Source organism: Manis javanica, chromosome 4, assembly GCF_040802235.1.
Source record: "Manis javanica isolate MJ-LG chromosome 4, MJ_LKY, whole genome shotgun sequence".
In the NCBI taxonomy this organism is placed as follows: Eukaryota; Metazoa; Chordata; class Mammalia; order Pholidota; family Manidae; genus Manis; species Manis javanica.
In genome coordinates, this window is record NC_133159.1 from 57,792,267 (window position 1) to 57,811,484 (window position 19,218).

The following is a 19,218-nucleotide window of genomic DNA, read 5'->3' on the forward strand; positions in this document are numbered from 1 at the left end:
TCTTTCACTTCACTTTCTGCATACTAACAATTTCCATATGTTTCTCTCTGAAATATAACTGGAAAGCATTCATTCAACAAAGAGTGGTCTGCCTACTTTTCTGGAAAACTTCAAACTTTTTCTTACCTTTAGGACCTTTCTAATTTGCTATTTCCTCTGCTTGGATTGCTCTTCCTCACAACGATTCAAATGGCTTATTCCTCTTTAAAGACTCAGCTGAGATAACACCTCTTTTATCTCCAGATAAGCTGGTTTATTTTCTGTATTACTCCTTTACATCTTTGTGTCTGTTTATTGGAAATCTGCCGTACTAGAACTGAAGTTTCATGAGATCTGGAACATTGCCTGTCTTTTCTATGTATTCCTAGTGTCTAGGAAAATCCTGGAATAGAGTAGGTGCATATTTGCATAATACTTGAAGGAATTTGTGAGTTTTTTCACAGCTTCTGAGACACTGGGGTTGAAGTAAATAAGACAGATGTGATATCTGTCCCGGGATTTCATACTTCTTATAGTCTTGTTTATGGGAGCCTAACATATAAAACTAGTATAGATTGGATATATTATTTGGTTTGATATATTTATTTGCCTTTAGCTATTTCATATCTATGGGAAACAGGCAATAATAATGCAAGATAGTTAATTATTTAATCTACTTAATACACCTAAGAGGATCTTCAAAACTATGATTCAGCTCCTGACTAAAGTAAGTTGTTAGAAGTAAAGTAGAAATTTCCTCAAATGATGCTTCATAAATGACAGGGTAATATTTAAGGTTAGTTTTGTGGCTTTAAGTTCAGTATTTTTTTCTAGCTGCTAGATGATTTGAAAATACTCAAAAGTCCTCCTTATAAGAATAAGATGTTTTTTTTTGCCACTTTGTTTCTCCATATGGAAGCACCATAATTTCTACATTTTTCAAGTTACATGTAAAATGACTTCTGATGATTTAAAAGATTTTGTCAATTTTTCTTTGATTTGGAGATGTAATTTTAATTATGAAATACGTCAAACATACAGAAAAGTGTAGGGTAATATGAAAGACTTCTGTGTCTTCACCAAAGGGAATAAAAAGATGTTAACATTAAAGTAAAAAAGGACATGAACCCTGTTTTTGTGTTATTTGTCCTTTTATCCTAGAGCATTTATAGCATGTTTGGCACATAGTAGGTACTCCTAATAAGTGTTTGTACTTGTCAGATGACAAAACTAAAACAATTTAATGATGAGTTTTATGTCCTTTATTCAAGGGCAGACAATCCATAGATTGGGGGAGTATGGTGCCTCACAATCAAAGGAACACACTTCCCAAGAAATTTTGGGTAAGAGGGAGTTTTGTAAAGCATTAGAAGCAATGCAGAAATGGCATGATTGGCCAGCTGGAGGCCAGGAGGAATCTTCCTTTTAAGGCTACCAGATCCTATTTTCCAGGTTAAGGTAAACTAAAGCTGAGTTGGAGAATTGTGATCGGTGTATGCTAGGTTTCTTTGACAGGTGTTTTACAAAAGTACAGGCCTATTTAGATTTAGATTTGTGATTTGGGCTGGGCCACTAGGGTGGCCTGCATTTTGTGGTTCCTAATACACTATTAAACCGTTAAAGAATCTGCAACTAACAGTTACATATGTTTGATTCAGTATGAGAAAATAGAATATCTTTCAATTTTTACATTCACAAATACACATTTATGATTGACATGCAATTAGATGTAATTTGTAATTTTGCTGAGGGTTACCTTCAACCAGTCCTTTTCACTTCTGTATAAGAACCAGCAGAAGTGACTTCACTAGTAAGAAAATCGCCAATACACATTAAAACTCAGAACTTTGTGTTCCAGTCTCTCAAAAATTTCACCCTTGACTGCATTATTCCATAGAGGTTTTACTAATGAAAATATTATGTAAGGCCTCAGGTTTTAGCCTCCCTAATACTCAGTGGCAAGAAAATTATTTAACAGTTATCTTAGAATAAATGGCACTGTAATTAAGGCATATTCATGCATGTATTCAACGCATTTATTGGACATTGACTATATGACATATTGCGCTAAGTCCTAAGTTGACCCAGAAAACTCAGTTGTGGGGAGGAGGAAAACATGTCAGTAAAACATATATGTATCTTGTTGAGCAGAGAAAAGGAAGCCCTAATTGTTCTTGCAGAAGTTGTGGCCTTGAAGGAAGGATCTCAAGAGGATATCAGATAAAACAAGGGAAGTCACCAATAACTTGTATAAAGGCACAGTAAAATGAAAGATTTTTGTCAGGTTTGGGGTACTGCAAGTCATTGTATACACTGGATGAAAGTGGGAGACTAGTTCTATTGAAAAATTAGGCAAAGATCTTTTAATCAAAAGCATAAATTATTACTAAGTAAAAATATGCACGTAAAGCAAGTTTTTCTGTAGAAATTGGAGATCACATACTTAAATATAGTGATGAGTTTGGTAAAGTGTGCTTTTCAAAAGTCAACTGCTGGGATGAAATTAGTTTATGAGGTACTACGTGTAACATTAAAATATATTTTCATGGTTTTGGTGACATAACGAATTGGTTACAAACTTGATGTTATTAAAATACGTACGGTAAAGATTTAGAAAATTTTATAGTGGTAGGGAGGAAAATACTGGTAGGTAGGGTGGAAATTTATTAATAACTGGACAGATCTGTAGATGATACTCTATAAAATAAATATCGTGAGCATTTCAAATAAGAATAGTTGCTTAACAGTGTAGTTTTCTGCAGAGGAGCGCATCCTTGCTTAAAAAAATAAAAGTTATGCCTCCCACTTACACGGTCTAAAACAGAAGCAAAGAGGGGTGACGCCTTTCACTTCGCCGCTTCTGGCGCGTCTCTCTGGCTGCGAGCGAGGCGTGCTGGGCCTGCGCGGGGGTGGAGCCAATGGTGACGCGTCCTTGCGCCGCAAGGCATTGTGGGGAATTTGTGCCCGCGACCGAGGTGGTTGAAGGCGGGGTCGCGGGGTGGCCGTTTGTTTTCTCGTGGTCGTGAACACGCGCGCGCGCTCTCCCCAGCGACCGGTGGGGCGGAGCGGCGGCGGCGGTGGCGGCGGCGGCGGCAGCAGCAGCCTGTAGCGTCTGTAGCATCGGACACCCTCTTGTCTCTTCTCCGGCGAACTGGTTCCTCTCCCCCCTCCCTCTCACTGTTTGTTGTGTGTTTGATGTGTTAAAGCAGGAGCTAGAACGCGAGCAACGCCATGAGCAACACAACCGTCGTCCCTAGCACTGCGGGCCCGGGCCCCAGCGGCGGGCCCGGGGGCGGAGGCGGAGGCGGCGGCGGCGGCACCGAGGTAATCCAGGTGACTAATGTCTCTCCGAGCGCTAGCTCTGAGCAGATGCGGACCCTCTTCGGTTTCCTAGGCAAGATCGACGAACTGCGCCTCTTCCCGCCAGAGTGAGTATCGTCCACCATCACCGTTTTTACTAACTCCTCCCCTGTCTTGGCCTAACCCAAACCATTTCCTAGGCCCTTGTCGAGCCTTCCATGGACCAGGTTTATTAAAACAAATGTTTTAATCAGAGGCTGGCTTTTTGCGTTAACTTATGAAATAATCTGCATATTAGGCCTACTAATAATGCAGGGAGTCAGGGCCAGAGGTTTGGGGATTAGGAGACGCCATCTCAATCGAGGGATTTTTATTTTTTCGTTGAATTGTACCAACGCGGTCGCTCTTTGGGCCCTTAAACTACACTTACGTATTTTGTATGCAGGTTGATCTCTTTTTTAAAAAATGAGGTGTTTCTTGGCTTGTTTGAAAAGTAGCACAATTATCCATTCCTGTGTTAATTTAATGTTGGATCTTATAGGCAGTTCATTTACTACTTAGTATTGCTGTTAAGTGATCCAGCGAATATAAATCAGTTAATATGTTTTGATAGGTTAATTCAATGAGGCCGAATACATAATTTTTATGACAAAAATGGGTTCTAGCTGAAACCTAGGGTTTTCCTTTGTTTAAATAATGCACATATTTATGATATTTCAGTTGTTTTTAAGGAATTTAAAGAATTTTAGATTTTTAAATTTAAAATTGACTTTTTTTCTCTTATCTCATTTTTATCGCAAAATATTACACGAGTGAATTAATTAACTGCGAACAAAAATTTAAAGAAGCTATTAAGATAGGATAATTAGAAGCATTTGCAGTAATGACACTTCTGAAATTAGTCGTGTGCTCTTTGGGAAGAAAAATTCAAATGTTACTCAGTACCTGCCGTACATTGAGAGTTTTATAAGTCACTTAAGTATTAAATAGGAAATTGGAATCCTATGTGGATGTATTAAATCAATCTATGTACATTTCTGCTATAAACTAAAGGAAATTGATCATACTGCAGTATTTAAGAATTAATGCTTAATTCATATTTCATCGTAAAATATTTTCAGATGATTCTTAATGTTTTCAAATTGATGTGTTTTTAATTTTTAGGGGACTGTATATGCAGAGAGAGGTTTCAGAGTTAATTTGTATGACGTAGAATTCTGGAAACATGTTTTTGTTGTAGTTATTTTGAATGGAAACTTGACTTGCTTTAGTAATGAAAGACATAACTTTCATAATATGAATCTACAGAACTAAATGTTCAGTTTTCTCGACATATCCTTTATTGAATGTTAGTAAAATCAGTAAACAGTGACAAACTTGATTATTTTAATCGTGTTATTTACTCAAAGAATTTTGTTGTAGTTGCTTGTCTTTAAAAATGTTTTTGAAGAGCTCTTTTTATGATGCATTTATAAAAAGATAACAAATGTAGGCAATTTACTAGTTCCTCTTTTACCTAATTCATGGTCAATATCTTAGAGGGTGTCAGGATGGACGAGAGTCTGGCTTTTTTGCTTTATAGTCAAAGGAGTAGTTTCATCATAACCATAATAACTGATGTGCAACAGATAACATGATCTGGGGTTCTGTGCATCAAGAGGCCCTTCCCTGTATGAGAGGAAGAGATAAATTCTGACTCATTTTTACTCTTTGATTCCTTTATGTATGTTCCCACATACAATTTTCTCTCTGAAAATGTGCAAGATTACAATACAATGAATGCATTACATTACCTTAGGGGCTCTCTTAGTTTGAATAGTACATTCACAGATACTTACTTTATTCATTTAATGTGGATTTTTTTTTTAAGTCCCAGTAATCTGAACTGCACAATTTGGAAATACTTTATTGACAATTTATTTAAGCTTGCTACAGTTCCATACCAGCTCACTGGGGATAATGTACTGTGGAGTCCTAGAAATAGTCTAAAAGGGTCCATCATTCCAAAAATACTCCAAAAATGTGCTCTCTTACTCATAAAATAAGATTGAATGGCTCACATTACATAAAATTCTGACTCGTGTAAACACATTTGCCACTTGATTTTTTTATGGGGTGTGTGTGGTTTTTCCACAAAATTTCTCTTAGGTGTATATGCCAATCACTTGTTTACTTTGTTTTGTCACTCAAATGTCAGCAAACCAGAGAAACCATCCCTGATGGCTCTGTATAAAACAACACCTTTGCTCCCTACCTTCTCTATTCACTTTATAAATAACTTGTTTTTCTCTGTAGCACCAATCACCGACTGACAGGTTAAGTTTAATTTCCTTCCTCTTCTAGAATATGAGTTCCTTGGGTCATCAGCGCCTGGGGTGGAAAGCATTTCTAAAAGTTACATGTGTGACTGAGCCCCAACCTACATACTGAACTCTAATTTCGATTTTAAATGCCTATTCTGAAGGAAAATATTCTGGGAACTGGGATCATGACAGACATAGGAACAACCTTCTCAAGATTTCTCTCTTTGTTTCAATATTGAATCCATCTATGTCTTGGTTCTTCCAAGCCAAAAATTGGCCTATAATTTTACCCAGTGATCACACTGGAGATAATATTCTAATTTTAGAAAAATAATATTAAGACAGCCCTACAGCTGTCTGAAAGCATCTGTCAGTGTTCCCGTCATTCTTCTAAAAAGAGAAAGTTTCTTTAATTCTAGTTATATCTAAAATGCGTTTTGGAAATTTATCGTTGCTTGTCTGTTAAATGCTAGCTGCTTTCCTATTTTATCTTAGTCCTTAAAAATTCAGAGGAAGAATGTATTTTACTTTGTTTTACAAATGAGTGAACTAAAATTCACATAGGTTGTTACGTGTTCCCAAGCCATTTTCCCAATGTCAGAACACCAATGTTATGATTCTCCTTTATCACTTAATCAGGATTTCCTATATTTAGCCAAGCAACTTAACAAGTGAAAGTCATTCTTTTACACTTAGTAGGTATTCTTCAAATGCTTGGTTTTAGTGGGATTTTAGAATGGAGAATTTATTTGGTAATGATCCCATTGAAGCATATGTCAGTTATGTAATAACTAAAGTCTACTGCTGTAACACTGCAGACAAGTTTAAATTCATTAAGTAAATTATTTAAAAATTTCTTAATAAATGTGACATTACTGTGTTTCTTTAGAATTAAGAAACACAGTGAGGAAAAGGGCATGTGATGTCAGTGGAGTCAAGTTTTCAGGTGAATTTGACTGAATTCCTTTGTCACACACCTGCTGTTTGGGGCACATAGGTGATGCCTTTGTTTATAAGCTCAAAATTTTCCATTCAAATGGTGAGTGCCATAATAAGGTGGGAGTTAAGAGAGTGATATTGGTGGCTTATAATGGTTCTGTGGTTATAATGGGCACATACATCAAATGGGGTTCTTGTTCAGAATCTGAGCCCTCTTATAAAAGGGATTCTCTGAATCATTGGGCTTGAGATGGCAAAGAGAAATCTGAATTTTCTCTGCATCGCAGCAGATTCTGAAAGGACCCTTAGAGGGCATTTTAAGAAACATTAGAAACAATACTTCAACTGTTAGATAAAGGGCAAAAGCATCATCATACAGGGCTCACTTTTCCCTATCTTGCTTCTCATTCTTCTCAACTGCCCTGCCTCAGCTATATGCTTAAAGGGAAGAGACAATTACATCTTTAGAAGTGGTACTTGCACAAAATTTGAGGGTATGAAAATTTCCGGCTTTAAAAGTCCTCTAATATTAGCATGTGTGTTTTATTAATTTTAACAGAAAGTGTAAGGATGTAATTGTGGGTCCAAATAGCAACTGTTATAAACAAAACCATTAAGTGGGGAGATAATTTGCCCTTGTGAGTTATCTCACAGTGACTATCTTTTCTGTGATATTTAAATTATTCATATTTTATCTTTACCTCACCACCACTTGCAGGTTTGATATAGCCAAAGTAACAATTGTAGCATTCCTGTGACATGAGTGGAAAAGGAAAAAATGGATCATTTTAAGATGGCCAAGTAAATGGAAATACATTGTGAACGCATAGTTGGTACTTTTCCTAGTTAAAGAACTGTTTATTATTTATATTACTTAAGAACATAATATTTTAGTCGTTTCTTATTTTTTTAGTCAAATGACAATAGGCAGTGTCAAAGAAATGGTAGAGGTCACTTTTTAATGAATTTAAATGTCTACTACTCCACAAGGCATTCTTCTGGGGGTTAAGAAATATAAAGTAATAGCATTTAGAGATTTTTATTTAGTCCTAAAAATGTGGATGTCAGAAAAGAGATACAAAGTACTAGCTTTTTAGAATTGAAACTGCTGAAATGGCATTCTTTCCTCTACTGTGGGTGCAACATTGTTAAATTTTAGACCAGTAGTGCTTCACAAAAACACTGTCCACATTTTAAAACACTATATCCTTTCAAAAATACTCAGCAGTAAGCTTCTGTAACAAGATGGCTTAAACTCCATTTGCATATATTGTCAGTTCAATTTGAACCTAGGTTAGGATCTGTGCTTATTGTGGGCAATGCCTTTATGGGTTTGAGTTCTTATCAGGTTATATGGCTCCATGTTAGTCCTCATTATATGTTTTTATATCATGTTACTGCCCAAATTGAGATAAATTTTCTTCAAAATTATTCAAAAAGCAACAAAAAATACTATCTTTGAAATACATAACCAAATCTGATATACATTTATGAACCCATGAAAATCTAACTTACTGGAAAAGTTTAACAGTAAGCCCCATTCTCATAGCATTTGAATATATTACAGTATTTCCCTTTTCATTATTGAGTCTTAAGGTGTAATTGGCTTGTTATAATAGAGCATTGGCACTTTACCCTGGGTACATATTAAAATTGTCAGGGAGAATTAAAGGAGGAGACACTGAGTACTTCATTCATCAGAGGTCTTGACTTAATTGATGTGGAGTAGAGAGCTTGGGTACCCCCCAACGGACCCCCATTGTCTAATGTATATCCAGAAATGATGTTACTACTGCCTTAAGGCATTGGTTTTCAAATAAATTCTGGTTTAGGGTTACGGAGAAATCCCTACCTTTTTTTTTTTTATTTAATCTTTCCCTTCTACAGAGAATTTTGTGGCAGAAATTTAAACCACCCTGTACATTAAAAGGAAGCTCCTTACCTAATAATCTCTTTTGGTTATACTACCATAGCTTGCATTTAAGCACGTTTTTGTTTTACCTAAGAGAGCAGGTTTCTGAGTAAAGTGGCTTTTTCACTTACTGAAGTTTTCTGTTCAATAGTGGGTGGAATACTATTCTCAGATGTGCTTGAATTTTTTTCTGTATGTGAGCCTTATTTTTTATAATCCCTAGGAGTTATATATTGTAGGTGAAAGAACTAGAATTTAATAGTCAAGTCAAGAAAACTCAAGATTATCAAATAGATGTACTTTCCCCAATATTTTTGTGTCCTTCGAGTGGAAAGTTTTGTTTTGTTTTGTTTTTTTCCCTGAAAAGTTAGCCATAATGACGTTTTGTAAGCCAAAGTAAAACTTGTTACCTATATTTAAAAATAAGTAACTAGTATTTGGTGCTGTGGTCTGCTCAAACTCTCAGACTTTAGTTTCAAACTATTATTGATACGCTCTAAATTTAAACTGATTGTTTTTGTCTGCGTTCAGTTTGCTACATGAATTCAGTGTGTGGTACTTTATTTGAAATTAATTTTCTTCTGAAATAATTAAACTAATATGTGCACTTATGTATTTTTTTTATCTGCCTATTTTACTTTTGGAATGCAAGTAATGGTTTGTGGATCATCTGTGTTTTAGGTGATACTCTTTTTCTCTTATGTTACTTGTTTTTTTTTTTTAGTGATTCACCTTTGCCAGTCTCATCCCGTGTCTGCTTTGTTAAGTTTCATGATCCAGACTCAGCAGTCGTGGCACAGCACCTGACAAATACTGTGTTCGTTGACAGAGCTTTGATAGTCGTACCATATGCAGAAGGTTTGTGCTTTGTTTACCTACCTACGTGGGCATCCTATGATGACCATCTACCTCAGTATAGTTTTAGAGTGAGCGTTAGTAGCATGTTAAAAATCTAAGTTATTAACATTTTGAAACCCTTGTTATACTGTGGTCCATATTTTTTACTAGCAGGCTCTTTTTTTTTTTTTTTTTTTTTTTCATTCTAAAAATTAGAAATCAGATCTGCTTTTAGAAAATTTACTCTTGCATCCTTTTGAAACATTTTTAAGTTCATTAAACTCATATCTGTAGTTGTAATTTCTTTAAGTACATCTACTTAGTTAAAATTGTTTTATGAAAAAGTCCTGAAGGTGAATGATTTACTCCATGTACATTTAAGTAGAAACCTTCAATAAATGCATGATGTTATTTCTGTTTTGAATAATAAGTAGGTTAGTTTTATTTACTTAGTGCTTACTCTTTCTGAAAGATTCCTTTAAAAAATATATCCCACACTGAATTCCAGTATACCAAGGGTTGCAATGATTTTGGTTTTATGGAAGTTCAAGATTTCCTATAGTTTAAGTGCCAGATGGGCACTGGGTGTTTTGTTTTTATGCCAGATTTTCTTGTTCATTCTTGCTATATTTTCTAGAATATCTCTAAATAATAAATTCTTCTCTCTGTTATTTGTGTGTGTGATTTTTGTAGTGGAGAAGGCAAATGCAAAACTCTTCCAGATGACTGAAAAACAGTGGGTCCTCTGCAGCTACAGGGGATTCTAGACATTAACTAAAGGCCAGCAAGCACTCAAGCCCCCCAAGTGTTTTCCTGGTGTAACCATTTGTTAACTACATTTTCTCTCTTTTTACATTTTAGGCTGTTAAAGTAATTTGACAGAAAAATAATGAGCAGGGTTTGGGGATCTAAAAAAGCCACCGTGACAAGACAGCAGTATTTTAATTCCATTTTGTAAAATTTTCTAAGGCATATTTTATTAGTTTGTTCCCAGTGTACTACTACTTTATTTGCGTTTTGGTAACTATAAATTTTGATCAAAGAAATCACTGAAATATAAAATTACTGGATTTTAAGTTAGTAATTTAACATATATATATATACTGACCAGGATTTAAATGCTTTCCCCTTTCCTTAACGAACTGGTCAGTGGAACCTGAATCTTGATGGATATTGTTAACTTTAGATGCTATTTCAGACCTTTGAATACCAGTGTGAGCATTTACACCATGCCTTGTAAAAGTTGTGAAATGTCTAGTCCTTGAAACTGAGAAAAGTTGCCTCTGTGGTTTTATAAAATAATTAAATTACATTAATAGATGGGTTAAGGCATGATGTATAACAACAGATCTGTTTCCGTGATACTAAAATGTATGAGCCCTATTTTAAGGTTTTAAAAAATATTTGCTTATAAATGTTTGAGTTAGTGTGTTTTGAGTAAGCAATTTCTTTTATATCCGTGTGCCTGTTATAGGATAAGACTTATTTATCACAAACAAAATTTGTAGAATTCAAACAAGTTTTAAAACAAGGTTCAAGTCATTCGAATAATGTGCAAAACATTAGTTAGGCTTTAAGTTTAAAGAATTTTTATTGGCTAAATACTACAGTTTCTAAACCCTGAACATAATACAGTATATCATGTAACTGGCTTTCATATATATTTTTAGACCATAGTTATTTTTGTGGATTTGTTTTGAAAGGGAAATATTTAGTGGAATATGTAGAGTTACAGGAATATTTAGTTCCAACATCTATTTTTGGTGTATTTAATTACTGGTATGGTATGCTGTATTAATGTTATCACTACTAAATAACTGATGTATTCAATGCCTTTTGTCACCATTCACCCTAGTTTTAGCTCTTGTACTTTGGTGTTGGTTCTTGGTCAGTGTTTTAAAACAGTAGACACAAAGCTTACGGTAAGGAATAGTCTTAATTGGTAAAACTGAGGTAGCTGGATTTGGAAGGAACTCTTAATAGTATTGGATTTGGGGGTTATTTAGGTTCCTTGGTTAATGTTTGTTTCTTTTGTCTGTTTCTTTTTCTTTCATTTCTACACATTCATGCAGTATTTCATGGTTCTATCAAAGCAGCAGTAAAAAAAATACTCTTGACGCATGAAAATTAACTGGTGAGGGGCCTCATTGCTATTTTTAAATTGTAGTTTTATTTTTAAATAGTCTTTTTTTAATCAGAGGATCAGATGCATGACTCTTTTTTTAATGGATGCAGATCTTCTATCAGGTGTCTCACAATATACTCAAGAGGATTTTAGTTTGCCAGAAATGTTGCAAATGCACTAATTGAGTAAGATGTTGATACTTAATATTATCCTCTTGAGACATAATTTTGCATGCAAAATTATCCCATAATCTTTGTAGGTTTGTTAATATTGATGCATTAATGCCCTATATCTAAATGATCTCCTCCCCACCCTCCATAACTCTTGGTATCTAAATTGATGACAGCTCTGACACAAGCAAGATAACAGTGCTGTGTAGTATACATTTGTTTATATTATCGGCACTTCTCAGTATAGGTGGAAGGAACCATTACCTTTATTTAACAGTGGTTTTTCTTTTTTGTTGTTGTGTTTTACAGTTCTTTTCCCTGGTTCAGCCTGAACTATATACCAGGCCCTGCTGAAAATACCACCCAACAGTTTTCTTCTGCAGCTTATCCAGTTTCTCTTAAGTGCCCTGTACATATTGTATGTTTTATGATGAGATGCAGTTTCTTAATATGTATTACAGAAATACTACTGGTATTTGCAAATATGTAGTTTAATTGTATTATTGAACTCTCATTTTGGGGGCTTGGGCACATTAACAGCTTAATCCATCTGTATAGGGCTTTTGCTGTTGGATAGAATTTAAATTGTCTACATAAATATTTGTCTTAGGACCCTTAGATTTTATCTGAATACACAGATTAGGCTTTAAAAACAGACATACATGTCGCTCTTGACTTTAGGAGTATGGGCTAAGTTAGATTTTGAACTGACACTATATAGTAGCATTTTTTGGTATGGTTAGCATGGCACATGTTGGAACATAAAGCATTTACTGTACAGGTAAGGAATGTGCCATGTTGTTTTACCTATTCTCTCTCTCTCTCTCACTCCCACACACACATATCCTGTGTGTATTCAGAGACCTTCAGAAACATTCATATTCATTTTCATGATTCAGCAAAAGCCCTACGCTTGATTCCAACAGAATATTTCCTTTACATACTTTTCTTCTCTTAATTTTTACAAAATTTGTATGGTAGGTGTAAAAGAAAATCATAGTAACTGTACCATATTATTAACCCCTAAATCAAACTTTTTTTGTCTTGTGTATCTTGATTTTTCTGTGTGCTTTATAGTGAAGCAGCCGACACGAGTCGTTGTTCATAAAACAGCTTTTGAAAAGTTGAGAGCACACCCCTGGAGAACCGACTGTGCTTGCTTACGTTTGGTTCATGACTTAAAAATCGAGTACAGGTGATGAAATCTTGGCAGTGTTAACAAAAAAGTAGTGTGTATTGTGCTATTTTTTTTTTACTCTAGAAACTTAACCATTTGTAGACAAAAGGAATCAAATTTTCACACATTGAAGTTTCATTCTGACATAAAGTTAATGATAAATAATCATAGAAATCAAGCTTTATGTTTTAGCGAACATAAGTACTTTCAACAAACTCAGGTGGTGTATCAGGGAGACATTTTCTGGGTGTTTTTGTGTGTTTTCTGTCTTGGAAAAGAATGTGTTCTAATGCTAGGATGTTTCTCTGCAGGAGTTATTCCTGATGAGACTAAGGCTTTGTCTCTGTTGGCACCAGCTAATGCAGTGGCAGGTCTTCTGCCTGGTGGTGGACTCCTGCCTACCCCTAACCCACTTACCCAGGTACTACTTCTATGGGATCCTTAAAGAATGGAAAGGAACACAGAATTGCGGTCAAAAGTAAACATATTTGAGCCTTTTACAATGCTCTTGTGATTCTAGTTCACAGAGTGATGTCACATCTGCATAGTATTGGAAAAGGCTACATCGTAATCATAATATTAAAAATTTTTTTGAAGTTATCTTTTAGGAACATTCTGAAAATCACAAATATCTGTTAACATCGGTTTTGCTGCTGGCTCTCAACCCATAAGTGACTGAAAAAAAAATCTCATGAGGCATCAGATTTATTTAGAACATGCCATTTAAAATAGTGTGTAATTTGGACGAGGAAAGAAAAGTGAAGTTCAGACTTTGTTTTTTCTTTCTCAGAGACCTTTGATCTTTTGCTCTTATCTTACATTTTGAATTAAGTAGGTGGCTAGAAATAAAAGTGAATTCTTAATGGAGTGTTTAAAACAGGGAAAATGAAATAAAGTTGGAGAAAAATTTTATTGGATAATGTCTCTAACCCTGAATATGCCATAAAAGGTATATCATTTTGGAACTAAAAGGCTCTTTAGTACCATATATTTTAACCACTCAGGTGGTAACTAGTCAGTGTTTTCACAAGTTTTAGTAAATGATGAGCCGCAGCAGCCTTCTTTCTATTATATCATTTGCCTGTTGAAAGAGTTGGTATAATACCATAAAAAGAGACCTCCATAAATTCTCAGCTTTTTTAGTATGATTTTGTCTCTTAACCCTTGGTTTTTCTGCTTATAAAATGAGGATCAGGGTAATTTGTAGATACTGTTGATGTATAAATTGTGCGATAACTAAGATTGTCATTTTTATAGTAGTAGTAACACTATATTTGAACAGTTAAATTACAGAAAATTTCGTACTATATATTTACTAAATGTTATTTGAGAGTAGGTAGAGAAGGTCAGACTGCATCCAAAGCTATAGGATTTTGTGTGGTTTTTGTCTATTATTAATTACTTAGAATTATGTCAGGCAGAGACAGAACCACACAGTAATTTGCACAGGGAAAGTTTACTAGAAGGAATTAACTAACTAGTAATGGGATACTGTTAGGGAAACTAATGAATACAGGAATCACAGGTATAGAAAGCAGCCACTATTTGTAGGGCTAAGGAGGAATAAAGCACAAGAAAGAAACACATTTAGATGGGAAGACTCCTCTTCCCCCTCAAGGCTAAGATTCAGACCTCCCTTGAAAGGGTGAGTAGTAGAGAATTCTCTGGGGTACCACAGAACTTGCTGGGAAGCTGCTCCGAAGGATGTCACTGAAAATTACTTGGTATCCTACATGGTGCAGCAGTCACAGTCAGAAAGGGGATATAGGAAGCAGGAAGAGAAACCCCTTCCCCTGCCAGTGTTCTTCCCACTCCCTCTGCAGTTAAAGCTTAACATCATGGCCGCTTTCAAAGGCGAAATGCCTATAATGGTGCTGCTTTCAGTATCACAGAGCAGAGCAAAAGAAGAGTGGATTTGTTTGGAGCTAAGAAGCAATAAATAAAAGTGGCACAAAGTACATTGAAATTTTTTGTATTTTTTTCCTAAACTCTGATTTTAAGGATAAATGTGCTTTAATGAGTGAAAAATCAGGCCACAATGTATTATAGCAGAAGTAGGCAAACTACAGCCCTTGGACTAGACCCTGTTTTAATTTTCATGGATGCACAGCCATGTCCATTTGTTTGTGTGCTGTCTATGGCTGTTCTGTAGCTACAGTGGCATACACTGAGTAGTTGTAACAGAATTCACACAACCTACAGACTTACGTTACTTATTATCTGGCCCATTAGAAGAAAAGTTTGTCTCCCTGGTATGAAACGGTATTTTAAATGAATAAAATCTAAAATTTCACAGATTGGCGCTGTTCCATTGGCTGCTTTGGGAGCTCCTACTCTTGATCCTGCCCTTGCTGCACTTGGGCTTCCTGGAGCGAACTTGAACTCTCAGGTATAACTGAAGCTTCAACTTTGAGCTCACCTTATAATTAAAGAATTTATTTCATTAACTTAGTCTATCTTTCAAGAGCAGGAGGTAACTGCTATAGTGTAGTAATTTTTTGTTATGCTAACTTAATAAAAAGAGATCTAAGAGACCCCTGCATCAATAGGCCCTTACCCATTGAAGAATTTCTCGTTTTACATAGTTCAAAGAGAGTAGTTTCACAGTGAACCAACATATCAACAATATGTCAGGGGTAAGCAGTCATGAAACGTTGAGAATTTGGGTATGTAATTTGTTTCTCTGTCATTTACTCAGGATTTTTGGTTGTCTCACACTGATTTGGCTAAACTTTTTTCTAAAGTCATTCGTGGAAATCTTGGTTATTATACTGGCTCAACATTATGGAAACTTTTATGTATTTCTTTAAGACATTACTTAGAAAGTCTTAAAATAAGCAGAAGGTAATAGTTCTGTAAAATCTAGACTCTCCAACTTCATAATCTTCATATTTAACTTCATAAAGGAGCTCTGGATACCTAGTACTATAGCTACCAATGTCACCTGTTTCTTTGTATCTTTTAATGTGACTACTGGAAAAATTAATATGATGTATTTGGCTGAAATTAATGTTTCTGTTTGTTATCATTGTGCCTAGAATGTTACTTTTTGTAGGTTTGCCAGTTTGTCCTAGGACATTTCAACATACTGAAAAAGTAACAGTCGTTTACTGTTTTATGTATTCTCACTGTTAAATTTTTGTTTTCGCAGTCTCTTGCTGCAGATCAGTTGCTGAAGCTTATGAGTACCGTTGATCCCAAGTAAGGATTTTTTCTGTTCCCATTTGTGGTAGGGATGTATTATTATATGAATGTCTAGAGAACACATTATTTTAGATAGCTAGAAAGAAAGTTATCTCAAGGTGTGTGCAATACATAATTCTATTTTCTAGAAATGAGAAAGATCCAGAGGTAAGCCAATCTATAAAGGTTTTGTTTTAGTGAAATTTGAGTGTTTCAAAACAATTGTAATTTTGTATATTTCTTATATCAGTAATGACAGGAAAAGAGCTAAATGCAATCTTTAGTTGATTCACTGAAAAATATATATTGAGTACCTACTGTTAAGTTTGCACCTTCATAACATTTCTGATCAGGAGAGGAGACATTATTTTAGATGGAGTAAAAGGTCCATCTAACTACAGTGAATAACAGAGATGCTATGGGAACTTATTATACAGAGGAGGACTTAGTTTGGAGATCAGACTGGCTAAGCCCTAGGGATGAATAGGACTTAGGGAGACAGAAGTGAGGGAAACGCTATCCCAGAGCAAACAAGTTGTGCCTGTCCTATAATCACCAGTATAGTTGAAATTCCCTGTGTACCCATTCTTTTTTACACTTCCCACTCTCCTCACAAAAAGTTACTGTCCTAAGATTGATGTCTATAATTTTTTTTGTCTTATGTGTATAAGCCCTTACAGTGCATCTTAACCCTTTCTAGTCATGTATTTCATGAGTAACTTTGGTGTGTATGCCATTGGTCTCTGCATCTATCTATCCTCATATGCAAACTTACAAGTACTGTTCTTCCCCAACAAAATTATGTTACAGAAAATTTTTAAATCCTATGAAGAAAAGTCTGTTACTCAAAAATCTTCAGCATCAGCATATTCCCATACTAGCATTTCTCAAAATGTGTTAGTGGAAAGTTTATGGATGTTCAGCTATAAACAGAATAGTTTTTTTTCTTATTCCACATAACTCTGCATCCTGAAATGCAGATGCCACTGAAAATATTAAGAATGGTACTTTATTATATACTATAGCTTTACCGAAATTATCATGGAATCCTCCCCCCTTTTTCTTGAAGAGTTATCTTACTGAAATGATACGTGACACATTGGGTATTTGAAATGTGTTTGTGCATTTTAAAATACTTCAGACCTCAATTCTTGGTCCTGTCGCAGGTTGAATCATGTAGCTGCTGGTCTTGTTTCACCAAGTCTGAAATCAGATACCTCTAGTAAAGAAATAGAGGAAGCCATGAAGAGAGTACGAGAAGCACAGTCCCTAATTTCCGCTGCTATAGAACCAGGTAAATTATGTCATGCACCTGTGTTGAATCTTAAATTATGTGATTGTTGGCAAAAACGATTATTACATAGGCTTGGAAACTTACCTAATAATTCCACTTATTTGTTGGATAATAACTCATGTTTTAATTTTTCAGATTTTGATAAAAGATCGTGTAGTGGCGTGATTCTTGGAGTGGGTTGGGATTGTCACCCAGATGTATTTGGAAATACTTTATTTGGAGACTGTTTGGAGACATTTAGTTGTGATGATAACCACTGCGCCGAGGAGAGCGCCAGGGGTGTTGCTAAGCAGCCTACAGTGTGCAGGGCAGGCCACCCCCACTCAATCCAGTCCAGGAATGATCCATTCCAGATGTTAGTAATGCCTAGGGTTATCTAATATTTGGTGTGATATTTTAGTTGTTGGAGACGGGGTTGTTTTTTACTGTGTTGGAATAGTCTAATTGATTTTAGTTTTTTATTTAACCATAGTGAAGATACTCTGTTATGCCATTTGTTTAAAGAAAAGCAAATGTCTAAAAATAAATGCTTTATTGTTGCAGATTGTCTTTTTGAGAAAAAAGAAAAAATGAATGGTTATCCCATTGCCTGTCAATATATTAACAGGTAGCTGAAAATCAGAAGTCTAATTTGGATAAGCTGTATCATTTCAGAATATATAATCTTTAATGTTCTGATTATAAAATGATTACTTGTATCATTTAAGGAGCATATAAAAAAGTTAAAAATTACAGTAAATTCTTAGAAAAACTCCTGAATGGGAATAATCTTCAAATTTGATGATTTCTAAATCCAGATGCCTTTTCTTTTAAATACAGATAAGAAAGAAGAAAAACGAAGGCACTCGAGGTCAAGATCACGTTCTAGGAGGAGGAGGACTCCCTCATCTTCTAGGCACAGGTGAGATTGATTGCTTTTTGATAGTCAGTTGTATCTAAGACAAAGATAATTTCTGTATGTCACATTCTTTAGTTTGCTGCCTGTTAAAGCACTTTAACAAGGGGCTAAATAGGTTAGTAACCACTGCTATTAGCTCACACATGTATAAATGAAGAAAAGGTATGGGCTGAATGGATGACTGATACTTGAAAACCCAAAAAAATCCAGGAGGAGGAGGAAGGCACTGGATCTCTAGCACTAAATTGAGTCTTTTCTATGAAAAGAACACTGGACTTGAAACTTTTGACTTGCAGTTCTGAGTTTTCACTCGACTCCTGATACTTTTAAGTGGAAAGGTTGTCGTGCAACCTGCACTTTAGCCATCTAATGCATGCATATTTGCAAATGACACCTTCATATTCTGTTTGAGATTGTACTTTGTATTACTGGATAAACTAATTGACAGTATCAGCTTTTTATCGTGCCTAGAGTAAGACTCAGTCATTTTGTCCTCTTTGCATATGACATCCCTGTATAAATTTGTAAGGTTCTTCTATATCGGTGGCTCTCAATCTTGCTGGTGTTCAGGACTGTTTATACTTGTAGAAAATATGAGAATCCCAGACAACTTTTGTTTATGTGGATTATAGCTGTCAGTGTTGGCCATATTAAAAATCAACTCTTTTGAAGTAGTAATAGTTAAACCTATTAGTTCATATTAATGTGTGAAATAAAACTTGCCAAAAAAGTTAGAAAAGTGGCTTTGCTTTACTTCCTTGCCAATTAACATTTAGCTTAACAGAAGACATGTACAGGATTCTGCACTTACTTATTGAAATTTATTTTGGTTGGTATATGTAGAATATGTAGCTTCATGCAAATATGTAATTGGAAAAGGGAAAATAATTTATAGTCTTTTCAGATAATTTCCTAAATCTGATAGTCTTTGTTACAGCACCAAAACTTGGTAAGTGATAGTTTCTTAAAAGATAGTTACAGTATGGAATATAAAACCATAATAATGAACCTTTCATATTCTGTTACATTAAAACCTATTGATTTCCCTGCACTTTGGATCTTTTTCCCAGGCATCCTTTTGTGAAATTACATGGTGGTGGT

At 35.1% G+C, this 19,218-nt stretch overlaps 1 protein-coding gene across 6 annotated transcripts in view; it reads left to right on the forward strand.

Moving 5' to 3' along the window:
• The window catches only part of SRSF11 (serine and arginine rich splicing factor 11), a 38,536-nt gene that overhangs the window by 9,770 nt on the left and 9,548 nt on the right, over positions 1 to 19,218 (forward strand). The window contains exons 2-8 of one of the 6 annotated variants that reach the window (XM_017660400.3): positions 3,186 to 3,407; positions 9,158 to 9,291; positions 13,054 to 13,163; positions 15,039 to 15,131; positions 15,894 to 15,943; positions 17,092 to 17,219; positions 18,039 to 18,120. In XM_017660400.3, coding sequence (XP_017515889.1) covers positions 3,211 to 3,407; positions 9,158 to 9,291; positions 13,054 to 13,163; positions 15,039 to 15,131; positions 15,894 to 15,943; positions 17,092 to 17,219; positions 18,039 to 18,120 — 794 coding nt within the window. In that variant the 5' untranslated portion in view covers positions 3,186 to 3,210. Of the gene's footprint in view, positions 1 to 2,948; positions 3,408 to 9,157; positions 9,292 to 9,493; positions 12,761 to 13,053; positions 13,164 to 15,038; positions 15,132 to 15,893; positions 15,944 to 17,091; positions 17,220 to 18,038; positions 18,121 to 19,218 lie in introns of those variants that run through there. The other 5 variants (XM_017660399.3, XM_017660401.3, XM_017660404.3 and 2 more) reach the window with 5 other exon arrangements.